Source organism: Mustela nivalis, assembly GCF_964662115.1.
Source record: "Mustela nivalis genome assembly, chromosome: 9".
NCBI classification, from domain to species: Eukaryota; Metazoa; Chordata; class Mammalia; order Carnivora; family Mustelidae; genus Mustela; species Mustela nivalis.
Genome location: NC_139028.1, coordinates 108067711 through 108085757, shown reverse-complemented (window position 1 = coordinate 108085757; position 18047 = coordinate 108067711). Strand labels below are relative to the sequence as shown.

At 37.2% G+C, this 18047-nt stretch overlaps 1 protein-coding gene across 1 annotated transcript in view; it reads left to right on the top strand.

The window, feature by feature from the left end:
* Positions 1 to 234: 234 nt before the first annotated feature.
* LOC309840402 (olfactory receptor 5B2-like) overlaps positions 235 to 18047 on the top strand; it is a gene marked incomplete at both ends in the record, with an annotated part of 32302 nt that continues 14489 nt past the window's right edge. The window contains one exon of the mRNA XM_082682448.1: positions 235 to 511. Coding sequence (XP_082538574.1) covers positions 235 to 511 — 277 coding nt within the window. The remainder of the gene's footprint in view (positions 512 to 18047) is intronic.

The following is an 18047-nucleotide window of genomic DNA, read 5'->3' as shown; positions in this document are numbered from 1 at the left end:
ACTGAGTGGTAATTTGGAATAACTCAGTGGGGTCAGGAACTGACAAGTATGTATGTACCCTTATACACTGAAAGATGAAGGTCAGAAGACGCCAGTCTCTGGGTTACCGGGAACCCTGTACTGGTAATGGTGTCATGATGCACTCATGACATTTGGGTCACTTCCCATGCATAAGTAATTTATCCATTTTGCCTTCTGGTTTTGACAGGTGAACCATAGTTTCAAATATTATCTATGGAGAACAGCACCGAGGTGAATGAGTTTAGGCTCTTGGGACTGACTGACAGCCCAGAACTGCAAGTCCCTCTTTTCATAACATTCACATTCATTTATCTTGCTACTCTCATTGGAAATCTTGGGATGATCACGTTGATTCTGTTGGACTCTCGCCTCCACACTCCCATGTATATTTTCCTCAGTAACCTCTCTCTGGTGGACTGTGCTTACTCCTCGGCTGTTACTCCCAAGGTGATGGCTGGGTTTCTCACAGGGGATAAAGTCATCTCCTATGGTGGATGTGTTGCTCAGATGTTCTTCTTTGTGGCTTTTGCCAGTGTAGACTGTTTCCTGTTAGCTGCCATGGCTTATGATCGGCATACCGCAGTATGTAAACCCTTACATTATACCACTTCTATGACCATGAGCTTGTGTGCTCAAATGGCAATAGGCTGCTATGCCTGGGGCTTTGTTGAATCTGCTATCCACACTGGATTCACCTTTTGCCTCTCCTTCTGCCATTCCAATGTGGTCCATCATTTTTTCTGTGATATCCCCCCAATTCTGGCTCTCTCCTGCTCTGATATCTATATAAATGAGATTGTACTCTTTATATTAGCAGCTTTCAATGTCTGTTTTGCTCTTATAGTTATCTTGACCTCCTATCTGTTCATCTTCGTTGCCATCCTGAGGATGCGCTCAGCTGAGGGAAGGAAGAAAGCCTTCTCTACCTGTGCCTCACACTTCACTGCTGTAACCATCTTCTACGGGACTGTCATATTCATGTACTTACAACCCAATTCTAGTCATTCTATGGACAATGATCAAATGGCATCTGTGTTCTATACAATAATAGTCCCCATGTTGAACCCCATTGTCTATAGTTTGAGGAATAAAGAGGTGAATAGCGCTTTCAGGAAAACCGCTAAGAAACTGAAGATTCTGTTCAACCCATAGATCAATTAGAGACATTATAAAAGCTGTATAGTTAATCAGTTATCTATTGTTGTGTAGCAAAATATCACAATTCCAAAAACAACAGTTTATTATTTCTCATAATTCCGTGGCTGGCGGGATAGTTCCTTTGCTGTTTTCATATGGGCTCACTCATGAGGTTGCATGTCTTCTGCATGGTCAGCTGGGCTGAAGGGTTCAAATTTCTAACTCACATTTCTATTCACATTTCTAACTGTTGGATTTGGTTGCTGTCCATCTCTTTTCCAGATGCTCTTCCATCCTCCAGAGGATGGACCAACTTTGTTGCATGTTTTCAGTGTGAAAGTAAAATTGAATGGTTTCTTGAAGTCTAGACTCCTGACTCAAACATTTTCTCTACCACATTATATTAATCATTGGTGTCAAAGAGTTGGCCCCAATGTAAGCATGAAGAAAGGCTCCACCTCTTGAAGGAAACAGCTGCAAAGAATTTGTGCCCATAGTTTATCTACCACAATTAGAAATTAGATTAAACTTCTGTAACAAAGAAAGTGAAACTACAGTGGCTTAAATACCATAGCAATTTATTCTCAAATAGTGGAAGTGAATGTAGCAATGTGAAAATGAACTGTCTGGCTAGCCAGTGTGTTCTTTGTCATTCAGGGCCAGGTTCAGTCCACCTAACCTCTCTCTACCATCTCCTATAGCGTTGAGTATTGAGCCTGTCCTCATCATTGCTCTTCTGTCTGGAGGAAAGGAGGAACAGATAAGTTGAAGGAAAAATATTGTCTCTTCAAGAAAGTGATATAGTCATTTTCTGTATGACTTCTGAGTACATTCTGTTGGTAAGGATTCAGTCATAAGGCCACAAAAACAACTGGCAAAATCAACTTCAAAATTGAATCTCTGTCTAAAAGACAGGTTGCTTTTCTGAAATCTCAATACTCTGGGAAAAAAAAAAAGTGTTTTCTGGGTAAAGGCAGGATACTGCCACATAGCTAGTAACTGAACCTGAGCTTCTAAGACCTGGAGCTTTCTCGATAAAAGATCAGAGAGATGAATAGCCAGTGGAGGTAAGTGGCATTCTAGAAACCAAGTGATGAGAAATGCATTAAGAGGAAATGGATGTGTCAGAGCCACTGGTAGGTTAAGCAATAGTAAGACTAAGAACTGGAAATAGGCCATAGTGATAGGAAGTTGGTGGGTGACTTTGAGTGGTTTGGGCTGGATGGTGGGAGCACAAATCTCATTAAATATATTCTCTACAATCTAGTCCATGATTATTCTTTGCTTTACCGTGTTTCTAATTATTTTCCCAACATGCACTACTGATGATGTAAATGTATGTTGTCTTCTCCCAGAACAGCTGGGGGAATAGGGCTTTGAGACTTTGAACTTTGAGAAGAGAGATGGACAGAGCTTAACAACATGATGGGAAGCCAGGGTTTCAGGAGATGACTGAGAAGAGATGTTTTGACAACAGATGATGCTTCATGAACCAGAGCATCAGTTATAGCAAATGTCTGCTTTGCAGCAAGTCATTGTTCTTGGCTTCACTTCCCCTCCATTTTGCTGAGTACAAGATTATTGCAACAAGTTCTTTGGAAGAATGAAGGAGGGGGAAAAGCACCTTGGGGAAAAGCAGTGTAGAGACAGGAAAAGAAGAAACACAGAAGTGGTATAGTGCTTGATGTGATGAACAAGTGAGACAAAGACAGGGGTTTGGAACAGGAACTGAGGGACAAAAAGAAAGCTTAAGCACACACACACAGCCCCTACTCAAAGACACCTCAAAACCATTTAGGAATGTACTCAGCCTCCTGTAGCTAGCTGTTATTTAATCTACCAGTTAAAGGAAAGAAGGCTGGAGGATTTGGATTCTTTTGAGTTACAACTGAGAGTGAGATGGGCTCTTTGGAGAAAGAGCTGATTACTGGGTTAGGATAGGAATACTGCAAGAGGAGCCTGGAGCATCTTGTAGTTCCAGAAAGTAAGGAGGAGTTCAGAGAACAAGAGGGTTGTGTATATCAAAAGGACAACTGAAAGTGCTCCCAAAGATGGAACCATTTGAGCAAGAAAGTAAATAACACAGGACTATATTGTACCCCAAAGTATAAAGCAGAAAAATGTTAAGTACAGGCTGATATAAACAAACAAACAAATCTTCCTTATAAAAAAATCCTTGACATTGGAGAGAGTATGTGCTATGGTGACTGCTGTGAAATGTGTAAGCCTGATGATTCACAGACCTGTACCCCTGGGGCAAATGATACATTATATGTTAATAAAAATAATTTTTTAAAAATCCTAAATAATATATTTAGCCTTCTCTTAGGAGGTGGAGTATAGTCCCTTTTACCATGAGTATGGCCTGCACTTAGTGACTTATTTCTAAAATACACAGCACAGTGGGAAAAGGTAGCATTACATTGAAGCACCTGGCAAATGTATCTGGTTTAGGTGATTAAGGTTAAGATCCCCAGTGACGAGTCATGTTGGTAATATGTGTCTCCTGATCAGATGTGATAAGAACAGCCCTTCTCTCTTTCAATAATAAACCTTTGTGTAGTCATGACAAACAAAATCAGACAAATCTAAATTGAAATTCCTTCTACCTGAGCAGTACCCCTCAAAGCTATTAAGATAGTGAAAATCCAGGAAAGCCTGAGACACTGTCACAGATCAGAGAAGACTAAGGAGACGGGACAATATATACAGAGTTGGATCCTGGACTGGACCCTATAAGAGCAAAATGACATAAGTCAAAAATAATAATCTGCATGAGTTCTTGAAGTTTAGAGACCAGTAGTGTATCAATGCTGGTTTCTTTGTTTTGACTAGTGTATTATGATAAAGTAAGATGTTAACACTAGGAGAAGCTGGGTAAGAGGTATGCAAGACTTGTCTATAATATCTCAGAAAATATTTTGAAAATCTGAAATTATTTTCAAAATTAAAGATACCTTAATTACATGGTGCTCACCAGCGGCTCCAACCTCAAGAATTCAGCAGCTCCCTAGTTCTTTGTGGGAGGTTTAGTTTGGCTCTCTCTTAGGCTAATTGCTCCTTTAAAAGGATTTTTTTTTTTTCTTCCCTGAGCCCCGGCATCCAGGGCTGGTGTGGGTTCAGGTTCTACTGAGGAATAGACTTGCTGTGGCATCAGGATCTTGTGCCCTTTGGTGCTCTCAGCAGGGAGGAGGATTGTGAACTCTTGTACTCACCAGACCTCTGACCAAGAGTTCTGGTAGCTTCCCTGCTTTGGCAGGGCACTAAAGCTAGAACTTTTATATTCTAGTTGCTCTTTTAAACCAAGTCTATTTTTTATGCCCCAGGGCTACTAAATCTGCTCCTGGTCCTCCCCAACACTCCACTGCAGTTCTAAGCATTGTGGGTGAAGGCTCTCTTATTTCCCATATGTTTAATAATTCCACTACTATTATTACCCAAATAAATGAAAACACTAATTAGAAAATATGCTAATTATACTAATGCTAATTATGCAAATAACATTAATTAGAATATATGCACCCCTATGTTAACTGCAGCATTATTTACAGTAGCCAAGATATGGAAGTACCCCAAGTGTCCATCTGTACAAGAATGGATGAAGAAGAGAGGCGCCTGGATGGCTCAGTGGGTTAAGCCGCTGCCTTCGGCTCGGGTCATGATCTCAGGGTCCTGGAATCAAGTCCCACATCGGGCTCTCTGCTCAGCGGGGAGCCTGCTTCCCTCTCTCTCTCTCTCTCTGCCTGCCTCTCTGCCTACTTGTGATCTCCCTCTGTCAAATAAATAAATAAAATCTTTAAAAAAAGAAAGAATGGATGAAGAAGGTATTGTACATACATAAAATGGAGTATTACTCCTCCATAAGAAAAGATGAGATCTTGCCACTTGTGACAACAAGGATGGGACTATAGGGTATTATGTTAAGTGAAGTAAGTTGGAGAAAGACAAATACCATATGATTTCACTTACATGTGGAATCTAAAGAACAAAGCAAATCATCAACAAACAAAAGCTGAATCAGACATATAAATACAAAGAACAATTGATGCTTGCCAGAGGGAAGAGGCTTGGGGGATGGGCAAATGGTTGAAGGGCAGTGGGAGATACAGGCTTCCAGTTACAGAATGAATAAGTCATGAGAATAAAAGGTACAGTATGGAGAATGTAGGCAATGGTATTGTAATAGCATGGCATGCTGCTAGATGGGACCTACACTTCTGAGCATGGCATAACATACAGTGGTTGAATCACTAATGTTGTACACCAAAACTAATGTGACAGTGAATATCAACTATGCTTAAAGGAAATAAAGCAAAAAAAGAAAAAAAATTTCAAGTAACAATTAAGAAATGGTTCCAGAAGAGAAACCACCATTTTCACAGACTTTAGGGCCAGATATTTGTGTGATACCACTCTATCCCCACTAATACCAGCATGACCCTCTCAGGACATTCAAGCACAGTTTTGCAAGTCTTCAGAAGTTAAGTACTTCTAATTTTATAAAGATAGGAAAAGAACACATGGATAAAAATTCCTTTGGGTACCTTTATAATAAAATTGAGCTCAACTGAACGTCAAATAAAATACAGAGTTATTAGCACATTGAGGTAGTTTACATTTAATGTGGTAAAACATTATCTTACATTGCTTGCTATCTTTCTTACATTTTCAGTGGGTATTTGAAATCACTGGACATAGATGAATAATCATTATTTACTAAAGAATTTTGTAAATTGAATCAGGAAATCTGTAGTCCCATTTTGGCTGTTAATGATGTCCTAAATAGACTTTATTTCATGTATTGTTTTCCATCTAATGAGACATTCCTAATAGAAAAGAATTAAGATGGTTTGATATGACCCACTTGATAGTGTAATTTCCAAAAATTAATTTGTCCAAAAGTGGGAAATTTCAGATACCAAGTGAAAGAATATAGAAGAAAACCAACCACGTCTCATGAAATGTTCTAGAATTCTTTTGTAAAGAATATTATAATGGATAATTGGTATATTTATCAGTGCTCAAGTATATTTGCTGCTGGACTCAAACAATTAGTTTATTCATTAACTAGTCTTTGTTGAATAATTAGTACAAACCAGACCATAATTTGGTTATTAGGGATACCATTGTTAGTAAAGTAGACAAAGCCACTCTTTTTGTGCAGTGTATATTCTAGGTAGATAGGTAAATGAATAAACAAACTAACAAATAAATAGAAAGAGTTGAGGAGTGATCAGGACTATAAAGACTAAAGCAAGCTGGGAACAGTGTCCATGGGGAGTGGAGTGACTATGATATGTGACTATGATATGTTAACATTTAAGCAAAGTGAGAAATCTTTCTGAGCATTGGCAATAGCCAAATACAAAGACCCTGAGGCACGAGGGAGTTTGGATTGTCCAGGAACAGCAGGGAACTCAGTTTGAGCGAAGAGGAGGGATGGAGTAGGAGAATGGCAGGACATAATGTAGCTCATCTGAAACTAACGTGTCCCTGCATGGGGAGCACTAGCCTTCTTATAGCATTTCCAGAAATAAAAATAGATAACATGATCATTACTTAGGGCATTTATCTTACATATTTGAAGAGTTGGTAGTCTTTATGCTTTATTATCAATTGATCCCCCTTTCTTCTCACTTTAAAAAGTTATCATGTGATCATACTTTTTGTACAAATGACTTACTGAAGCCAAAGATATTAACTCCTTTAAGATATTATGTATCTCTGAGGAAATATGCCAAGAGAAAGCATATGTCTTTATTTAAAAGTTTTTCTTTTTTTTTCCATTCGTGTTTTTCTTCATTTTGTATACTTAGGATTTTTTTTTAATTAGAGAAATAAAAAATATATACACAATGGGTAAATTATTGAACACTACACTGGAAATAATGATGTACTATAAGTTGGCTAATTGAATTTAAATTTAAAAATGTTAGACATTAATTTATATTCTGATCCAGATTAATTTAACTTTTTAAATTAAAAACTAGTGATACCACTGCTACTTCCTTTAACAAATTTCCCAGTCTTGTCTGTATGTGCACAAATGGGATCTTTGCATACACTTGTCTTCATGGGTTTGAGTTCTGTTTTCCATATATACTTCCATTAAATATGGTGCAGAAAATGTGAACATATGAATAAGTCACATAAAATTAATGAGGTTCATCATAAACATCATCATTAAATATTTAAGGCCCTCATGGTTATTCTCATCCAGATATTACTCAACTGGACACCCTATCTTCTTTTTCAATGACAGAATTTTGAAGAGGAAAGTATGTTAGTAATACAAATGCTGTGTGGGCTTTAAATTGTGAGTTAGTGCATGAAGAAGATCTGACAAGAATGAAACTGGGTCACTGTGGATCTTACAACCCTAAAAGATTAAGCTTAGAGATGATTTTGTCTTTTCAACAACCTTCTTGAAAACATTCTTGACTTCTTTGTCTTAGGCTATACACCACAGGATTTAGCATGGGGATGACCATAGTATAGAAAACAGATATAATTTTGTTTGTTTCTATAGAGTACATGAACATGACTGTCCTATAGAAGATGGACACTGCAGTAAGATGGGAAGCACAAGTGGATATAAATAGCCTTCAGGTATCCCTCCACTAAAGGCATCTTCAGGATGGTGATAAAAATAACAGGTAGGGGCACCTGGGTGGCTCGGTGAGTTAAAGCCTCTGCCTTCAGCTCAGGTCATGATCTCAGGGTCCTGGAGTCAAGGCCATCGGGCTCTCTGCTCAGCAGGGAGCCTGCTTCCCTCCTCTCTCTCTCTTCCTGCCTTTCTGCCTACTTGTGATCTCTGTCTGTCAAATAAATAAATAAAGACTTTTAAAAGAAAATGAACAGGTAGGATATCAAGATAACCAGAAAAGCAAAAAAGATGTGGAAGATTGTCACAAAGACAAGAATCAACTCACTGACATGTCTGTCAAACAAGAGAGAGCCATGAGTACAGGAATAGCACCAAAAAAGTGATGGATAGGAGGGGTACTTACAGTAGGAAAATGGAATGTGTTTCCTACACCAAAAGAAGCAATCAGAAAACCATAGACATAGCAGCCTATGGCCAAACACATACACCTGTTGTCATGGTGGTTTTTTAATGCTGTAAAGCAGTCTTAAGCCATTGAGGCTAAAATATAATTTTCCCCATGGAAAAGACTACAACAAGGAACATCTGGACAGCAAATGCGAGGTAGGAGATGACCTTGTCTTCCATAAGAGGCCCATCCATGACCTTGGAAGTGACTGTTGAATAACAAAAATCCACCAGAGATAGGTTACTGAGGGAAATGTATATGGAAGTGTGGAGATGAGATTTTAGCAAGATCAATATGATCATCTCCAGTTCCCAACCACGGTAACAAAGTAAATGAGGGTGAACATTATAAAGAGAGAACTCTGCAATTCTGGGGCAGTGGTTAATCCCAGCAGGATGAAATCAGTCACCTCTGTATTGTTCTTCATGGATGTGAATTTGAGAATCATGAGATGTTCTGTGGCAACAAGAAGTAGGAGAACAGAATGATCAATAAAGAAAAGTTGCATGAGCATTTCTTTATTATTGCTGTAATTTATTTTTGAATATTATCCATTTTAAACATGGGAATGACAATGCAATTTAGTGATAACTTATCCAAACAAGAATAGACTTTTGTAGAGTAAGGTTCATCACCAATCATCTTTCCAGCTTTTTATTTTTGTATATGAGTAAATTGAGTCACAGCAAATGACAATGAGCTGTCCAAGCTCACATGCCTGGAATGGACGGAACTCCTAAGTCAGATGTTTTGAGTCCTCTAATTATATTCACTTCAGTATGCTCATGTGTGTTTATTTATTCAGTCCTTTTATTATCCCCATTTGATTGATTAGTTATGCCCATATATATAATAGGAAACTTAGCAACAAAGAGATTGAATATTCAAGTTTACATAGTTATGGACAGAGCCATGCCTTAGGTACATTCAGAATGGTTCCCAAACTTAATGGTATCAGTAAATTTTAATTGATTTCAATCTCATTCAATTTACACTTAATCATGGTATGCATTCTACCAAGCCTAATGTTTGATGTCACACAATAAAGCAATCCACAAATATATGCATATATGCACAGTGAGATACATGCAACGTTAGAGAAAAATATAGTCAACAAAAGCTAAATATTGGGCTCTGGGCTGATGTGCCTGTGTATTCACACAGAAGAACTCCCATTTACCACTGGGAGACATTGGTCCTAAACTAAGTTTCCTGTGCCTTATTTTATTCACCAGTAGGGTGAAGGTGATACAAGAACCTACCTGCATGTTCCTGTGAGTGTTCAAAGAAGTAATCATAACAAACAGTTTGCACATGTGGGTATTCAGCACCATCTTGATGAGTTCTGCCTATAATGTCACAAGTAGGATGGAACAATGGTGTCTGTTAGTTTAGGAAGGTTGGTGGCAACTACATGGCTTCAAGGTGTGAGTGAGTTTTGATGTCTGTTAGGTTTGCTCTCTGATTTGCATATTTTCACACACTTCATCCACCCAGATCTCTTGTTTCTTCCAGTATTTTTTCATTCTGTCCTATCTCTCCAGTGTTAATGGTTTTGTCATCCCTTCTGTGTGAGAACCCTTACACAAACCTCTTTTGCATAATTTCTTCCTTTTTAATCCACATTTTAGGTTAGGTTGAAAGACTCTTATTTAATCTTAGACACATTCTTACTGTCATTTTTGTCAATAAGTAGCTGGATCATAAATATTGAGGGCTGAAAATCCATGTCTGGGGAGTTGGCTCTAGTCTGTAGATTGTTTTTGAGCAAGCACAATGTTTCAAATCTTTTTATTTATATTTGAAGTCTTTGGAGGGATATCCATTTTTTTTTTAAGGAAGATTTTTTTCATTTATTTATTTTCAGCATAACAGTATCATTATTTTTTCACCACGCCCAGTGCTCCATGCAATCCGTGCCCTCTATAATACCCACCACCTGGTACCCCAACTTCCCACCACCCCTGCCACTTCAAACCCCTCAGATTGTTTTTCAGAGTCCATAGTCTCTCATGGTTCACCTCCCCTTCCAATTTACCCCAACCCCCTTCTCTCTAACTCCCCATGTCCTCCATGCTTTTTTTTTTTTTCTTGCTCCACAAATAAGTGAAACCATATGATAATTGACTTTCTCTGCTTGACTTATTTCACTCAGCATTTTCTGATAACTATTATTGTCACTATCTTCCTTCTGGCCCCTATACACATTGCATGTCTGGAATTTACAGTATTTGTTTTGTGAACCCAACACTCAATAATATTATAAGCTATTATTTCTTGTTTAACATCTGTTGTGTTTTTTTTCTAATTTTTTAAATTTATTTTTTCAGTGTTCCAAGATTCATTGATAGCTGGAATGTTCTTATTAGGCCCACATGGATAATCCAATATAATATTGCCATCTCAAAAGCCTTAAGATGTACATAATATCATTTTCCTTGCAAGAGAATATAATCACAAACTCCAGGGTTAGTATGTGGGCTTACTGATGAGGATTTTTCTAACTGCCACAATCGAGATGAAAAGAATATATAATTTGTAAATTGTCTAGAGAGTTAGAGATTGTTGAAGCTAAGACACCTTCACAGATCTTTTGGCCAACTTTCTGATTGTGTATAATAATAACATAAGAACAGAAAGAGGTATTAACTTCTCCAAGGTTACATATCTGGAATAAATCCATTCCTAGATCTGATCTCCAGGGGATAGTAAGACCCATACACACTGCTTATGTGCTAGTTTATCTTGTATATAGTCAGAAATCAGAAAAGGCAGAAAAACAAACAGGCAGGCAGGCAGACATCACAGACAGAAAGATAGAAGGTAGAGAGCTAATGAATGGAAAGAGGGATGGATGGATGGACGGACAGATACACAGGTAGATAAACAGATATATATGAAAAGGTAGAGGAAGAGAGAGTATGCACACACACACACACACACACACACACACACACACCTCCCATTTAAGGCTAAGGAAATGGAGAATTCAAGAGGTTATATGATTTCCTGACATTGCACATCTAGCATGAGATCAGTTCAGATTCAGACTCATGTCTTACTTATTTCAATGTCTGTAACTTTAGTCACTGCCCTTGTCAGATTTTCCAGATGAGCAAGTAATGAAAGTGTAGGTTGTGGGAAAGTGACAGTGAAAATGGAGGAAGGGTCTTGGTGGCTTCATGAAGATCCTTCTGGAGTCTAAAGAATTATCATTTCACCCTGTTGGTTAGGTGTCCCTTCGAGGGCAAGTCAGAACATAGTAAACAGGAAGAATTTACCACCTTCTCAATGAGAGTATCATCTATCATAGGTGCAGTGTAAGCCCTGACAGCTGTTTTTTCTTTTTTCTTTTTTTTTTCTTTCTCTTTTGGTAATGCAAGTGCCTGACTTAGGCTTTGATTATTGAGGCAACCGCTTCAAGGACAGCAATCTCAATAAGAACTTTGCCAGTCACTGGATGAAAAGCTGGACTCAATTTCCTCTCTGGCTCCTTGTTTTAGAGCTTGTGATTGGTTTAGATAATCTATTGTTTGAAATTGGAAGAATAATTATATGCTTCTCTGGGCATGCTTTAAATTTACCCTCTTATGTTTTAAATTCACCAGTAAAGAGTGAACCCAAGTCCCTACTTTGACCTCAATAAAAGAGAATCCAGACCTGCTCTCTCTCACTACCCATGACCCTGCTGTGTGGTCCTAGGTGTGCCACGTGATTTCCAGGACCTGTGAGTCTTGGAAACCTTGTCTCTTTCAGGGTTTCCTGGTGGTTATTGCTGAGCACCTCTTGCAATTAATATAAGAACCACAAGGATCCATCCAGCCACAACATTGGTTGTCAATAGCCAGAGACGAGCACAAAACAATAGGTTTTTGATATCCTCTTAAGGAAAGCAGCATAAAATTTCATAAATAAAATACTACTGTCTGCTGACTAAAGTGTTTTGGCATATAAATACTTAAGCCTGTGTTTCAGAAAAAGTATCCAAACAACTAGATACGAGCTTAAAAACTCATAGAAGAGGTTGCTGCCCCAGTGCTTCCACATCAGTTACATTTTTCACCTAAAGTATATATCAAACATAGAAGTTTAATTTGTTCTTATTTTTTATTTATTTTCAGCACAACAGAATTCATTGTTCATGCACCACACCCAGTGCTCCATGCAATATGTGCTACTTTGTTCTTGAAAAGAAAAAGAAGACAATCCTGAACTGTGAGTCTAAAATCAGAAATTCAGACCTACAAGAATGTATAAATAATTTTGGAGCAAATCTCAGATATTGGTCAAAATGTTCCAAGGTGCCTGAGACATGGAGAGGTGAAGAAAGATCATGAACATGGAGCTAGGAAGCCTAGGTTTAAGTCTTGCAACTACCTTGGATTTTTCTTTGTGTTAGGAGAGTTGTTTATCTTACAGTAAGATCAATTTCCTTGTTTATGGCATAGAAATAATAAAATTAATTCTCCTACAATTTCACAAAATTTTGTCTATGAATAGTGAATAGGGAGGATCTATGGAGACTTTAGTAAGGTTAGTCCTTTCAACACAATTCACTATGTTATTATCTTAGGGTGTTTCCCCCAGGTTGCAGAGTCACTGCCAGCGCTCAGTTTGGAGAAAGACTGTTGTGTATACTTAAAAGCATCAACATTCATTTGGATAAATGGTGGCTGAATGTGTCTACTCAGAATCTGGTCCCTTTAAAATATTGTCAGGTAAAGTCATGATATGATTTCAGACCTTAATGAGTGGGAACAAGGAGAAAATCTATAGTTGTGAAATTCCTAGGGGATAGGCCCCTATGAGGGCAATCACTTCTATCCAGGGAAGAAGCAATTAAACTGGATACAGGGGCATAGTTTCTTCTATTGAGTAGCACACAGATGTATTTGTGGTAATTTTTTTCTTCTCTCAGTTTTATTAAGTTGTTATTCAGTACATGACTAGTGGGTTTATTACATTTACATTTTTGTATTATTTATACTTATAATCTAAAAACTTGTTTTCTGTTTTCCACGATTTTATTAATTTCCTTTTTCTCCTTTCCATTCTTTTACTTGTTATAATTAAATTTTAGGCTACTGGAGATTTTAGAGGTTGATAAATAAAATCCTTGTTTTTCCTTTTTATGTTTACAACAAATGGACAATGTGACATATAGGTCACATTGGAGATTAAAATGATATATGGAGATTAAAATGGCCTTATTAGTCATGACTCAGTTCAAAAATTTGATTCTGATCTGTAGGCAGACAGGCTTCTTTTCTGTCCTAAATTCCTTTTGTAGCAGCTCTTATTGGTGCTCTGTCCATATCAACTTGGCATTCTTTGTCTATGTACAAGCCAATGCTCATTATGAAAAAAAGTCTGCATTTCTTAGGTTAAAATTTTTATTTTTACTTCAAGGGCATGCTCAGCCCATGTGGGGAACATTTAATTTTTCTAGTGCCAATAATCAATAACTGAAAGATAGAAACAGAGTGATAAATATTTGATTTCTGATCTTTCAGATGACATAACTCTGAGGTATGTTGTTTATAGTCTTCCAGTGGTTTCTAGTAGATCAAGCCTTTTTCACAGATATCACCTAATAACTAATGAAACTCTACTGGCATCCATCCCTGACTCACTTTCTCACTACTGTATAAACTACTTGAACTCAAATCACTGACTGTGGATCTGCTTCTGGGGAACCTAAACTCATATGCACCCCAAGATTATAGGTATTCCCTTAGCAATACTACCTCATTGTCTTTACCAAATAAATATAGAAGGAGAGGACAGAAGGTGTCCTTCCTGCAGATTAGCCATTCCAAAAGAGAAAGAGAAAAGAACAAAACATGCTTTATTCCATCTTCCAAATTCCTTAATCAAGATAAATTACATTTCTTCCTTCTGCTGAAACACTTTCACTATTCAACTGCACCTGTAGGTAGTATACTGACTTGTGATTTTTGTATATATGCTAATGTCTGATTTTGCCATTAAATTCAAGTGGTAGTTTGTCTAGGTATAAAAATCTGGACTGATACTTTTTCCCTTAGCTTTTTGAAGTAATCAGTCCACTGTCTGCTAACTTCTGCTTCTTTCTGATGAGAAGACTGATAACAAGATTATATAATTTTGTATGTTTGTCTCTCTGGAATCTGAAATGTTTGACCTTGTCCTTGTTTTTCTGCACCATAACAGAATCAATAAAATGAAAAGGGAACCTACAGAATGGGACACAATATTTGCAAACCACATATCTGATAATGAGATCATATCCCAATATATAAAGAACTCTTACTCAGAGAAAAAATAGCTATTCCAAAAAAGAAATAGGTAAAGGACCTAAATGACATTTTTCCAAAGAAGATACTGGAATGGTGGGTAGATACATGAAAATGTGGTCAACAAAACTAATCATCAGGAAAAGGCAAATAAAAAACACAAGATATCACCTCACACCAGTTAGGATTGGCTATTGTCAAAAAGGAAAGAGAAGACAAATACTGACGAGGATGTGGATAAAAGGGAACACTTGTGGTAACTGATTTCTGGTAATGTAATTGGTACAGTCACTATGAAAAACATCATGGAGGTTTCTCAAAAAATTAAAAATAAAATTATCACATGATCCAACAATTCCAATTCTGGGTATATATTGAAAGGAAATGGAATATCTAACTATCTTATAGAGATACTTGCATCTCTATGTTCATTGCAGTATTGTTTACAATAGCCAACAAATAAGGATCACTGAAACAACCTAAGTATCCTATGATAAATGAATGAATAAAGAAAATGTAATATATATTTACTCACTAGAATAGTATTTAGCCATAAAAAAGAAAGGAAATCCTGCCATTTGCAATAACCTGCATGAAACCTGAGGACATAATGCTAAGTGAAATGAGTCACATAGACAAAAATAAATCTCATTTATACATGGAATCTAAGAAAAACAAACTCATAGAAACATAACAGATTGGTGGTTCCATAGGTGGGAACTAGGGGAACTGGCTGAACAGGTGAAGGTGGTCAAAGGCACAAATGCCTACTTATAAGATAAATAAGTATTAGCATGTCATGTACACCATGATAACTACAACTAACAATATTGTGTTGCATATTTGAAAGCTTCTAAGACATTAGAACTTAAAATTTGTCATAACAAGAAAAGAAATTTGTAACTATTTAAGGTGGTGTTTGTTAACAGAAAATTATTGTAGCAATATTTCCAATAATTACATTGTACATCTTAAACTTATATAATGAAATACATCAATTATATCTTAATAACCTGGAAAAAACAAAATTTGAAATAGATCAAGGTAATTAACAACTTTAAAGGAAAGAAGGGAAAAGCACACATTAAGTCATTATATGACTTAATAATTCAGAAAAAGTACTTAACAAAGTCTCCAATGCCTTCATGATAAAAGTGAGAAATCTAGGATCTATAATGAACTCCTCAAACTCAACACACACAAAACAGGCAATCAAAAAAAAAATGGGCAGAAGATATGGACAGACACTTCTCCAATAAAGACATACAAATGGCTATCAGACACATGAAAAAATGTTCATCATCACTAGCCATCAGGGAGATTCAAATTAAAACCACATTGAGATATCACCTTACACCAGTTAGAATGGCCAAAATTAGCAAGACAGGAAACAACATGTGTTGGAGGGGATGTGGAGAAAGGGGAACCCTCTTACACTGTTGGTGGGAATGCAGGTTGGTGCAGCCTCTTTGGAGAACAGTGTGGAGATTCCTCAAGAAATTAAAAATAGAACTTCCCTATGACCCTGCCATTGTACTTCTGGGTTTTTACCCCAAAGATACAGATGTCATGAAAAGAAGGGCCATCTGTACCCCAATGTTTATAGCAGCAATGGCCACGGTTGCCAAACTATGGAAAGAACCAAGATGCCCTTCAACGGATGAATGGATAAGGAAAATGTGGTCCATATACACTATGGAGTATTATGCCTCCATCAGAAAGGATGAATACCCAACTTTTGGAGCAACATGGACGGGACTGGAAGAGATTATGCTGAGTGAAATAAGTCAAGCAGAGAGAGTCAATTATCTTATGGTTTCACTTATTTGTGGAGCATAACAAATAGCAATGGAGGACATGGGGAGTTAGAGAGGAGAAGGGAGTTGGGGTAAATTGGAAGGGGAGGTGAAACATGAGAGACTATGGACTCTGAAAAACAATCTGAGGGGTTTGAAGTGGCGGGGGGGTGGGAGGTTGGGGTACCAGGTGGTAGGTATTATAGAGGGCACGAATTGCATGGAGCACTGGGTGTGGTGAAAAAATAATGAATACTGTTATGCTGAAAATAAATAAATTTGATTTTTAAAAAAAGAAGTGAACTTCCTTAAAATTATATAAAGCATGAATGAAAGACTTCACAGCTAACATACTTAAATGTGAAAGAGTGAAAACTTCCCTGTACAGTTACATACTAGACAAATATATCTATTTTCACCACTTTTATTCAATGTTGTACTGGAAGTTCTATCTAAAGCAATTATAGAAGAATAAAAGAATTACAAAGCATATAAATTAGAAAGGAAGAAGAAAAAACATATGATCTTCAGATAATAGGATGTTATATAGTGAAATCCTAAAGAATGTACTAGAAACTATTAGCTAATAAACTTATTCGCCAAAGTAAGTTTGCTTACATACACTAGCAACAACAATCTCAGAAGAAAATTAAGGGAGAGAGTTTAACTTCTTTGCCAATTTGAATGCCTTTTATTTCTTTTTGTCTAATTGCTGATGTTAGGAATTCTAGTAATATGTTGAACAATGGTGAGAGTGGGCATCATTGCCATGTTCCTGACCTTATGGGAAAATCTCTCAGCTTTTCCTCACTGAAAATTATATTCACTGTGGGCTTTTCCTGTATAGTTTTTATGATATTGAGGAATTTCCCTCTATCCCTACACTCTTAAGAGATTTAATCAGGAAAGTATGCTGTGTTTTGTCAAATACATTTTCTGCATCAACTGAGAGGATCAGATGGTTCTTGTCTTTTCTTTTATTAATGTGCTCTCTCATGTTGATTGATTTGCAAATGTTGAACCACCCTTGCATCCAAGGAATAAATTCTACCTGGTTGTGATGGAAAATATTTTAACATATGGTTGTATCCTATTGGCTAGGATCTTGTTGATTATTTTGGCATCCAATATACTGTTGGATCCTATTGGCTAGGATCTTGTTGAGTATTTTGGCATCTGTGTTCCTCAAGGATATTGGTCTTTAGTTCTTCTTTTTGTTGGTACAGCCACTTTGGAAAACAGTATGGAGGTTCCACAAAAAGTTGAAAATAGAGCTACCTTACAACCCAGCAATTGCACTACTAGGTATTTACCCCAAAGATAAAAATGTAGTGATTCGAAGGGGCACCTGCACCCCAATGTTCATAGCAGCAATGTCCACAATAAGCAAACTGTGGAAGGAGCCAAGATGTCCTTCAACAAATGAATGGATAAAGAAGATATGGTCTATATACACCATGGTATATTACTCAGCCATCAGAAAGGATGAATACCCACCATTCATATTGACATGGATGGAACTGGAGGGTATTATGCTAAGTCAAATAAGTCAAGCAGAGAAAGATATTGTTTCATTCATATGTGACACATAAGGAATAGTACAGAATACCCCTGGGGAAGGGAGAAAACTAAAGGGGAGGAAATCAGAGAGGGAGACAAACCATGAGAGACTATGGACTCCAAGAAACAAACTTTGGGTTTCAGAGGGAAGGGAGGTGGGAGGTGGAGTAGCCAGGTGATGGGTATTAAGGAGGGCACATCAT